General features: G+C 31.9%; 1 protein-coding gene across 1 annotated transcript in view; it reads left to right on the top strand.

Annotated features, from left to right (window-relative positions):
* LOC108906695 (pyrokinin-1 receptor-like) overlaps positions 1-8,396 on the top strand; it is a 127,730-nt gene extending 119,334 nt beyond the window's left edge. The window contains exons 2-3 of the mRNA XM_018710031.2: positions 647-864; positions 7,644-8,396. Coding sequence (XP_018565547.1) covers positions 647-864; positions 7,644-8,150 — 725 coding nt within the window. The 3' untranslated portion in view covers positions 8,151-8,396. The remainder of the gene's footprint in view (positions 1-646; positions 865-7,643) is intronic.
* Positions 8,397-12,069: the final 3,673 nt, after the last annotated feature.

Raw genomic sequence — 12,069 nt, 5'->3', positions numbered from 1 at the left:
TTATTTAAATAACGAATGGTTTTTCAAACTAAAAAGTTGCAGTAATAGCGTCACTATTATAATTTATCTTATTTATCAGATATATAACTGGATTTATGTTAAAGTGGGACTTAAATTCCACATTTATTAGTTATATGTCCAGCTATACCATAGCTACCATAGCATACCAGCTATACGATAACAATATAATGAGTTAAAATTAGTAAAGCCAATTTATCAACACCAGATTTGAAATAAATAATAAATACAGCCGTTGATTTAATGAAAGATGCAACAAATTCCCAAATATACGTCTATTATACAAGGTGTTCTGCGAACTCTATGACAATCTTTGACATAGGTGGCTGGAATAATTTCAAAAATTTTAACTTATATGAACATTGGAAGCATTTTAAAAAAATATAATTTCGTATTTCAATCAAAGTAGACTGATACCTAAATAAAAATGATGGTTGCTATAACAATAATTACTGTTTGTGTCATTTTGTTTATTCATTTGATACTTAGCGTTAAAGTACTAAATAAAAAAATGCATTTATTCTGTCAAAGTTTGTCATAGAGTATGTAGAACACCCTGTATAAATTCAGCGTAGTCCACGTTACAATCTATTGAACTTAGTTCAAGATCAACTTAACTTATTTTCAGTTGCTGTCGTAGCGGCATTTTTTATCTGTTGGGCGCCGTTTCACGCTCAAAGACTGCTGGCTGTTTATTTGGCGGGAGCATCAATGGAGGCTCAGCAGGCCTTTTTCAACTTCTATCTGTATTTGATGCACACTTCTGGGGTGCTGTATTTCGTTTCCACTACCATCAATCCGCTCCTGTACCACATCATGTCCAGGAAGTTCCGCAAAGCATTTAAGGTAGGTACAGAAAGTCTGTCTATTTGTTATTGTTATTATCAGTAGTACTTACTTTTCGTCGCTATCAAAAATATATCTGAAAATTTGATTTAAATGGGTAGCCAATAAGCTTGTAACAACTATTTATAGCTTATCTCAATTTTTACATCGTAATTACTGAATGTTTTTTGTTTATTGTCAACGGAGATAGTTTTCTTAAACATCCTGTACCGTAAACTTTTAAAAAAACTGGAATATGCCTTCCTATTTTAATGACGATAGTATTAATATTGAACTTAATAAAATGTTAACACATGTTTATATAAAATTATAAGTAGCATTAACTTTTTAATTATTGGTGCTTTATTTGATATGTCCCTAATGAAAATTTTTAAGAATTTGTTTTTGTAGAACCAATAATTTAACGAAGACTTAAAATATTTGCAAGTTCATTCTGTTTATCATAAAGCTGTTGGAAAAATACACTTTATATTTCATCCTCATTTAAAAATAAACAGTTCTATACTTTGTATTTCGGAAAACGATTTTCGCCTCGTAATATTGAGATTACGGCTATGAACTTGAATTTGCTTGTAATATCAAATGAAAGAAGATACATTATTATTGAAGGGGGCGATTTTATTGTTTATTAAACAGCATACCTTAAAATTGTATTAAAATTCTACTTAATGCAAAGTTGTCGGTCATTCTAGGTACGAATAGTTCTTAGATGTACCAGGAATACATCTGATAATTAATTTTCGTACCATGAACTCATCCATTGCGTGAGCAGTCAGTTCCCAAGAGCATATGCCATATCTCAATCTTGATGATACCTGTGCATGATAAATCATAAATCAGGTACTCATGTGACAGAAATGTTCGTAAATTCCTTATTAAATACATATAGAAATTAATTTTTAACCTACTGAACACAGTAGAGATTCTGGTCAATTGCGGCGCCCAATATTTTTTGGAAAAATAATAATGTGTTGGAGTCATTTTTGACTATGCTTAAGGCTTTAAAATATTTGTTTGTTATGAAATCTTATAACATTTGTGTTTCTGTATTAAAATAAAGATCATTAGATCTATACCAGTCATTTAACAGCTGTTTATAACATTTACGTTCCAACTGTTTGATTGTTATGTCTGGAATCAATAATGAGTAATCATCCGCATACATAATAAACTTCGGTCAGTAGAAAGCGAATCTACGAGCCCAGGCTCATAATAGTTCGGCCGGTAATAATTTGAAACTATATTTTTGAAGATAATATTAAACTTAAAACAAAGGTGCAAAATTTAATCAAAACTATTACAACTATATTCTAAACTATACTTTTAAGTAGCTGAAACTGAAAATTATAATTAAATTACGTAAAGAAACAAATCAGTATAACCAAAAATGTATTTCACGTGGTGGGTCATAATAGTTCGGCCAAAACCTAATATTGCGTTACGTCGCCTTTATTAGCAATAACCGCCTTAATTCTACTGGGCATTGTATCCACAAGTCGTGCACACTCTTCTGGTGGAATATTATTCCATACATTTTGCAAAGTAGCTTTTAATTCGGGTACTGTCCGCGCTGGATTTTTTCGAAGTTGCTTCTTCATGTTGTGCCAAAGTGTCTCGATTGGAGACAAATCTGGACTAGAAGACGTCCATTTTAGAACAGGAATGTTATGTTCTTGAAACCACGTCTTCACAGTTTTCGCAGTATGACAAGGTGCACCATCCTGTTGGAACATGAAGTCACCGTCATCGGCTGCACATTGCGCGATAGATGGTAAAAAACTTGCTTCCAATATCTCCTTATATTTTTGGGCGTTAACAATTCCATCGATGAAGTGTAATTTGCCCACTCCTTTTGCAGACATACAACCCCATATCATGACTGATGCTGGGAACTTTACATTTTTTACTAGACAGTCATTATGGAATGCTTCGCTGGATGTTCGTAACACCCTTTTACGGGAGTCGCCCACACAAACATCAAACTTGGACTCATCACTCCAAATTATATTGTACCACTGTCTTTGAGTCCAGTTCTGATGTTCCCGAGCCCACTTTAGTCTGTTGCGTTTTTGTAAAGTTGTCAGTAGTGGCTTTTCTTTTGCCTGTTAAAAAAAAATTGGATGCCAACAGTTTCACCAAAAAAAAAACGAATAAATTTTACCTTATAAAATTTGTATCCTATTTTTCTAATAGTCCTTTTAGTTGTAGACAACGAAATATCCTTGGCTATACTTTCTCTCCATAAAACAGTTATCTCTTTAGTGTTAGATCTCCGATTTGTTTTCACAATTCTCCGTAAAGCTCTTTTATTTGCTTCTGTAATTGTAGATGGTCGGCCGGTTTTAATTTTTTGATCAACTCCATTAGTAGTTTTATATAAATTGATAATGTCTTGAACGGTAGAACGCGGCACAGAATGAGAAACTGAAATTCGACGTGCCGAAATACCTTTCTTATGGGCATTAATGATGGACAAACGAAAATCTTTACTTAAGGGCTTACCACGAGGCATTATGCTTTAAATATGATTTGAAACTAATACTGACAGCTGTCTTGTTGATATATTTCATAATTGCTTTGTTTTAACTAGTCAGCTCGATTTCATGGCAATTACGATAAGCGGCCGAACTATTATGACCTACCACGTGAAATACATTTTTTGTTATACTGATTTGTTTCTTTACGTAATTTAATTATAATTTTCAGTTTCAGCTACTTAAAAGTATAGTTTTGAATATAGTTGTAATAGTTTTGATTAAATTTTGCACCTTTGTTTTAAGTTTAATATTATCTTCAAAAATATAGTTACAAATTATTACCGGCCGAACTATTATGAGCCTGGGCTCGTAGGTCATTTGTGTAAAACAAAAAAGATAACTGGTCCTAGTACAGAGCCTTGAGGGTCCCCCAATATCATCTAAGTGTACTAAGTTAACATATTGCTTATGATTACAAAAAAGATTTTGTCCACTCTAATGATATTTCGGGTAGGTAGGTAAGCTTTTATCGAAATCTTCCATGACCGTTTTGCATAAATGCAATTGGTAGTCGTGGGCTTGATGCTCAAAAACTGGACATTGCTAATATATTTCGAATAGCTCACTTTTGTATTTTAATAATTCTTTTTGATATTCTTTCTTTAATTTGAAGTATTCACCATATTTTGTGATTTCTTTTTGTAAAAGGGATAAAGCATCTATGTGATTATTTCCACAACACAACTATGATTAATCATCAGCAAACATTATTAGGTTATTAGTAGAGTGGGTTGACAAATCATTAATATAAATTAAAAAAAGGAACGGACCAAGTATGGAACCTTGAGGTACCTAAAGTTTTATATTTACTTCTGAAATTGATCCATTTACTGCAACTACCTGTGATCTGTCACTGAGAGAAGATATTAACCAGCTTTTAACTTTTCCACGCAATCCATATTTTTCAAGTTTTGAACTAAAATTTCATGATCAATTAAATCGAATGCTTTACTTAAATCCATGAACAAGCCAACACACTTTTAATTTTTATTGAGATTTTCATATACATAATTTTTCTATAAAGGACATGATTGCAGTTGAGTAGATAGTCCAACCACATTACAAATGGAGGAAAAAAAATTGTTACCTGGACTTTTATGAGTAGAAATGCTAAAAGGGCTTATAATAAACCTAAAAAAATAAATGCGTGCGCAGGGGTGGCGGAGGGTTGATTTTGGGGGGTTGAAAAGTTGTGAAAAATTGTCTGGCGAAAGTTGACGTATCCAATCCATATCCGAAAAGTATCCAATGCAAAAGTTGTAGATCATGCAAAAATTTACAACTTTTATAGAGGTTACTTCAAAATTTCCGAGAAAAATGCGAAAAACAAGTTTTTTTCTGATTTTTCGTTTTTGTTTCTCATTTCCGCAAAAAGAACATCATTTTGACGAAACTTGATGAAAGTATATCTTTCTGTGTCTTAAATAACCACAATTTTATTTAGATAAAAAAATCAAGAAGTTTCCGAGATATTCATTTTTCCGGTCTGAAACACTTTTTTTCCAAAGAAAAATTCTGCTTAGGAAAATCATCGTACAGAGTTCAGCCCGTGATATTTTTTTTCGTTTTTAACATACTTTTTGGTGAAATAATAAAATCTGTAATCACAGTTCAAAAATATGCTGAAATTTGCAAAAAAATTTAAAATGACGTGCAAAAATGAATTTTTCAGTAATTGTTGATAATTTGTTTAAATTTAAAAAAATTCCAAAAACTGATTACACCATTCAATTCTACAGAAAACAATACAAAAAAAACTGTGTCTCATTGTTTGACCCAAAACTTTATTTTTGTATAGTCGAAAACATCTAAGTCGAATTACAAATGCTCAAATGATAAATTATCTCTGGATGATTTGAGATTTCAGCAATACAAAGTATTAACTGCAAAGTCTACTGTTGACGCCAAACCCGAAAACCCGAAATTTTACAAAATCGTTTTATTTTTTTCCTGGCTTTATTTGAAAATGAATTTTAAAATAAATTGCATATTTACATTGCCACTTTTTTCGCTCTATCCAATGGCGACAACATTTTTGCAATCCGACGTTTCGTCTTCGAGGGGCCATCATCAGGTAAATTTTTTTAAATACGTCGCTGCTATTTTTATGACAAAATCTAAAGTCATTTTATTGGAGGAAGTCATAACAGTATAATAGTATATTACGTAATAAGTGTTGTAAAACGCAATTTACGCACTAATGGAAAAGTTACGCACGACGCCGCGTAGCGGCGAGTGCGTAATTCTATAAGTGCGTAATTGCATTACACCACGTATTACGTACTATACTTTACCTACAACCACTACTTTAAATACTTAAAAACACACCGTCTGCGATCAATGCAAGATTCCTATTACGTCGTACAGTAAAAAAAACGCACAGCTTGGTAAAAAAATCGTACAGTTTTCCTAGCAACCGCCTAGCAACGGTCAATAAAAACAGTATTGTATTGGCCGTTGCTAGGCGGTTTCTAGGAAAACTGTGCGATTTTTTTACCGTACGAAATAGGAATCTTACATTGATCGCAGACGGTGTGTTTTTAAGTATTTACAGTAGTGGTCGTGGGTAAAAGTCAATAAAATATCAAATTTTTTTTAATCAATAATTTAGAAAGTAGTACCTAATAAAAAATAATACGAATTTATGAATGTTGTATATTTTGTGCGGTATTGACTTATACTCATACTGTTATGACTCCATCCAATAGACATTTTGAAAGCGCTCAGGAAAAATTTTAAGTGATAGCTAAAACAATGACTTTAGATTTGGTCATAAAAATAGCAACGGCATATTTAAAAAAAATTAACCTGAAGATGAAACGTAGGATTGCAAAAATGTTGACGGCATTGTACAGAGCGAAAAAAGTGGAATTATAAATATGCAATTTACTTTAAAATTCATTTTTAGACATCCAGAAAAAAAATTAAACAATTTTGCCAAATTTCAAGTTTTTCCGGATATCTCGGCGTATTGTTAGGTATAAAAAAATACAGCTTTTTTCTAACCTGAGCCACTACGTATCTCTTACCGTTTCCTAGATCCTAATGCTATCCCATCCTTATCTTGGACACACTGTTTATCTATGCATTCATCAAATTTAAAAAAAATAAGTACACTAATCGATCTTACGGAAAAAATTATTATTTATTTTATTTATTCACTATTCGACTTATGTACAAAAATAAAGTTTTGGGTCAAACAATCACACACAGGTTTTTTTATATTGTTTTCCGTAGAATTGAATGGTGTAATCATTTTTTCAATTTTTGGAATGGTGTAGTTATTTTTTATTTATTTTTGCATTTTTGAACATGTTTTTGAACAGTGATTACAAATTTTTTATTTCACCAAAAAATATATGTCAAAACTAAAGAAATAATCACCGGCAGAACTCTGTGCGATGATTGTTCTAAGTAGAATTTTTCCCTGAAAAAAAGTGTTTCAGACCGGAATAAATGAATATCTTGGAATGTTCTTGACTTTTTTGTCTAAAAAAATTTGCAGTTATTTAAGACATAAAAAGGTAGGCATACTTTCACCAAGATCGTCAAAATTAAATTATTTTTGCGGAAATAAGAAATAAAAAACGAAAAATAAGAAAAAAACCTGTTTTACGCATTTTCCTCGGAAATTTTGAGGTTAAATTTTTGCATGATAACTTTTGTATTGGATACTTTATTGTTTGACGTCAACTTTCGCCAGAAATCCCAATGATACAATTTTTCACAACTTTTCAACCTCCCAAATTAACCCTCTGCCACCCCTACTCACGCATTTATTTTTTTTTCGTTTATTATAAACCCCTTTACCATTTCCACTATTAAAAGCCCAGGTAACAATTTTCTTTTTTCCCTCTAAATGAGTTATTTCGATCGGTCTGAGAATGAATTCTCCGAAAACCATGTTGTGCTTCTGACAATATATTAAAATTTTCTATAACTTCTGTTAAAACAACTCATTCTAATATTTTAGACAGTCGATAAAAGTGTAATAAAAGGCAAAACTCTTTTCAGTAAGGAAATATGAGCCTCATACAGTTACATTTTTTAACTTATTTGTTAATACAATCCTTTTCAAGAAGAGGATCGAAAAACAAAGAATGATCTAACAATTTATAAATACTAACCCTAGGTACTTGTAGCCCGTATCTCGCAGGCAAAGTTACACTTATGGAACTGCAAAAAATCTTTTATTTGAGCCAATTAACGAGGAGAACTTTATATACTTTTTTTTTGTTCCAGGATACTTTTTCTGACTTCTGCGGCTGCGACACCGAGATCAAGATTCGCCACTACACCGCCATCAGAAAGCTACCCCCCTCCATGAGAAACATGCAGCGCTCGGTCTCCGACGGCGTCACCCAGGTCAACAGGGATTTTTTAGGGCTCAGGAGGGGTCGGCCAGTGCTCGCTTCGAAAAACCCCAGCAGCTCTAAGGGCTCCCAACACACCCGTATTAGTTTTTTTTCGAACGAGGCCCGGTGCAGTTCCATGTACGAAAGGAATAAGTCTTACGCCACTCAAAGCAAGGCCTCTCCGGGGGAACACGGTAAATATTTAAGTTTTTTACCCGTGGGGTTTCGTGATGCCTTTAAGACCAACGAGGTGATTCGAACTAATCTGGAAACGGAGAACTGTGATAGTGCTAACACCATCAGCAATTCTAGTCTTAAAGATACTGACATGACGGAGTTCAACTATTCGGATCTTGTCAACGACATGATAGAAATAAACAAGAATATTAGTTAGGGTATAGATTCATTTCGATGTACAGAGTGTTAAATGAGGTTAACGTGATTGCAGGCCAATCAATAGAGCAATAAATCAGTGATTTTGTGACAAAAATACTAGTAGTAAACGGACTGTGCCATCATGTAAAAGACAGTCTGTAGATATATGCATATATGTTATGTGTAAGTTTCTGGATGCGTTGGAGGTGGTCCGATTTTAATTTTTCAGCAGGATTTTAAAAGTAGAAGTATAAACTACAAAAGGTATATTCTAATTTTCCTATAAGATGATGCGAAATAGGTGAAAAATTTCTCCAAACATGCTCAAAAACGGCCGAGTGCGCGTACGCGGTCGAGTAGTGGGGGCAGGTCGGGAGATGAAGGGCGGTTTACAATTTTGAGTATTGTTAGTTATAGTATAGTTTAATATTATTGTAAGTGGTGATATATGCAAATGTAATAAAATTTCTGTTGCCCAAGCATTCATTATGTATTTTAAACATTACGTCATGTTTGGCATCAAAGTAGGTTTTATTTGGTAGTCAAGAAAAAGTTCTAAAAAAAAATGTTGATATATGTCATAACAAATTTATCATAATCATTATTGTAATCAAAATAGTAAAAATACAGTCCACTAAACATAATATAATATTTTTAATTCAACACATAAGCATTCCTGAGCTGCAAAAAACTAAAAAAAAAACTTTGTTGCATAAAAATGTTTATAAAAAATTAATTATTGGTAAATTGGAGTAGGAAACATATAAGCATATATCTACAGACTGTCTTTTATATGATGGCACAGTCCGTTTCACACTTGTATTTTTGTCACAAACAAAACCTCTATTGATTGGCCTATTGTGGAAAATTCTAGTTATTTGAACGATTTCTTATCGACAAGACTTACTCCTTTTAATAAAATATTAGTAAAAGGTAGCATTAAAGTCATGACCAGCTGAATTCACCGTTTTAAAAATGTTCTTCATGATTATTATATTTATTGAACACTCTGTACATATTTTACACGTATTTTATGTTTCTATCTAAATATGATATTTTGTATTTACAAGGTAGTATTTACCTACCAATCACAACTAAGGCTGTCTATTATAGGATCACATCATCACAGAGTCAGTGTATATTATATATGTATAATGGTAGGTATATTATATACCAAATTACTGAAGCACATTTTTCAATCCGAAAGGCAATCTCGTTAGATCACTTCAGTCTCGAAATATATTTGTGCGGGCTATTAACTAATACTTAAAAAACCAATGAAACTCAAGTATATATAACTAATTTAGAGTTGACTTTATCTCTAATATGATTTAAATTTAACTATTATTGAGTCACTTTTACTCAGACTTGGTTTTTAATTAACTAAATATTGAGTGCAAATATAATTCACTCATAAATGATTAATTAGGATATACAGAGGTGAAATTAATTCACTTCGCGAGGCCTCCTTCTGTCCTGGTTGAGACCCGCCAGCTGAGACCTGTTCCCCTGGCGATCACGCTTTTCTGGAGCATCTAATGGGCCCCTATCAACTGTGGTCGAGATTACAGAAGGAATATATAAGTGGTGCCATCTTCACGGCGCCATTCAAATTACTAGAAATTAACATACATTTAAACTCACTTAGTATTGAGGACATTTACTCTGATTTAGGTACAAGTGCACCAAATACGAGTTTACGTGAAGAATATATAAGGAGTACCTATATTTGAGTGAAAGTAATCATAAATGAGTAAAATGATCAAAATGCCCAGTATTGAGAGAAAATGTACTCAATAATTTCAGTCAATGGATTTACTCCGAACCTTTATTGTTTTGCCTGCTTTATTTTTTTTAGGGTAAATTTTAGACAAACTGTGTTTAATAATTTTTTTCTCAAATTTAACGGTGCCATTATTCTACATCCCTTAGTTTGCCGTAATGCGATTTTATTTCCATTAATAAAAACTAATTCTACCCAGAAATGTAAAGCTCCTGGAACATAATAAAGCTTATTATAACTACTAATATAAATAAGAAATTTTGAGAATTGTTACATTTTTAAATTGTTTTGGTATATACAAACTTAAAATAAATATATTTTGATGGATATTTGCACGGGGATATTTTGAGGATGTAGAATAACATGGTGTTGCTTTTTTATTCTACTGGATATTTCTGGTCCACTGGAAGGAAAATGAAATTTTAAATAAAGAATGTTTCAGCAAAAAGAATGTCAATGTGTTGATTTTATAAATTATTAATTTTTGCCTAATCACAAATATCACACTGAGGAAGTAGGTAGTTGCTTGCCCCAAACAATAAAGATTCTCTGTCATTTTGAAATCATAATACAATTTAACATTCATTTTATTGCTAGGACAGTTGTTAATATAAATTATGTTACTATTTATAAATAGTTATTTAAATAACCAAGGCGAATACAATTTACAGCAGACGTAAAAAAAAGGTATCGACTACTACAAGGTTCCGTAAATAACTGAACAGTTCAAAACGCGAGTCAGCTGTGAAGGCCACCGACCCGCAGGCCGGCTCTGTTAGACTCTGACGTGCACTAAGCCTATTTATATCAACAACTTCTGGCGTTTATTGGTCAATTTGTGAACTCTTATAGAACTATGCCTCAAGCGTTTGGCCGGGCATTAATGAAACAGGTTTATCAGGATTCTTTTTAATTTACTTTTTAACATACCAAATTGATCTAGGTCGTAGCTATTAAACAACTGTTATATAATCGAAGCAAACATAGCTCTTATAAAATTGTATTCACCTGTCAGGTGTATGATATTCAATTAATAATATATCACTTTTAATTTTTATTCATTGGTATTTGATTAATACTATGAAACAAAAACAGGAAGTGTTTATTTTTCTACACTAATCGCTTCACGTGGAACTTACAATAAAATATTATATACATGGTGTAGTAATAATAAGTATCAGCAAAAGTTAACAAAATAATAATTTCTGTTCCGCATATCTAAAATAGTACATTTTTTAATATATGCTATTGATACTATTTTTAACAATGGTAGCGAAGCATCAACTACTTCACATTTTAGTAATCCCGCACTATCCGCGTCATTATATAATAACATGTACATGTTTACCTCTGATATGAAGCTTCGCATCGATCAATTTATTCGATACGCATCTAGCGATACCCTAATGTCTCACTATTTTTATAATTATAATTTATTAACTTTTTATCTTTGTAATTAAAAACCACATTATGTCATAAAATATTCCCTTTTTGCGTTTGTAAACGTTGTACAAACGTTTTGGAAATATTTATGCACCTTGTTTTATAAAAGGTGTTTTATAAAAATTCCTTCAGATTCTATAAAACATCAAATTGGTAGTTGAGACTATACACAGAGAAATTTTAACTTTTCGAAAACATATCCATTTACTCTCTATGTAAATGATAACAGTGACTCGGCTATCTTCTCAGATTGATATATGTGTGGTTAGAAAAAACTGAATTTACAAAATTTGCCTCTTACCTGATCGATTTAGCTAAAGATGTGATTTATTTAAAATTTGTTTTTATTTTGAGTATGGCAGAAATGTCCAATTAGATATCAGGGAACGAAAGAAAAGGAACAGATAAAAAACTACTTGAAATATTTAATATATCATAATTTTAAATAAAAAAGTCCCTGTAATATATTTCAATAATTGGTCCCTAAAAAATCAAGGCAGGCTGGGAGGAAGTATGCGCTTCTAAAGTTTCTTTAATATATATAAAATGTCTGAGCTTTATTAGTTTTTTAGATATTATACCTAAGTTGATGGCCTGTACACCTGTACGTCATACACAGATAAAGAGTGTATTCGATTTATTTGCGTTCTGTGGACCGAAATAACTAAAAAAAACTTTAAATCACTAAGTAAAATCGGGGAATAAATAGATT

Source organism: Anoplophora glabripennis, unplaced genomic scaffold (assembly GCF_000390285.2).
Source record: "Anoplophora glabripennis isolate ALB-LARVAE unplaced genomic scaffold, Agla_2.0 scaffold64, whole genome shotgun sequence".
NCBI classification, from domain to species: Eukaryota; Metazoa; Arthropoda; class Insecta; order Coleoptera; family Cerambycidae; genus Anoplophora; species Anoplophora glabripennis.
This window is presented reverse-complemented; position numbering and strand designations above follow the sequence as displayed.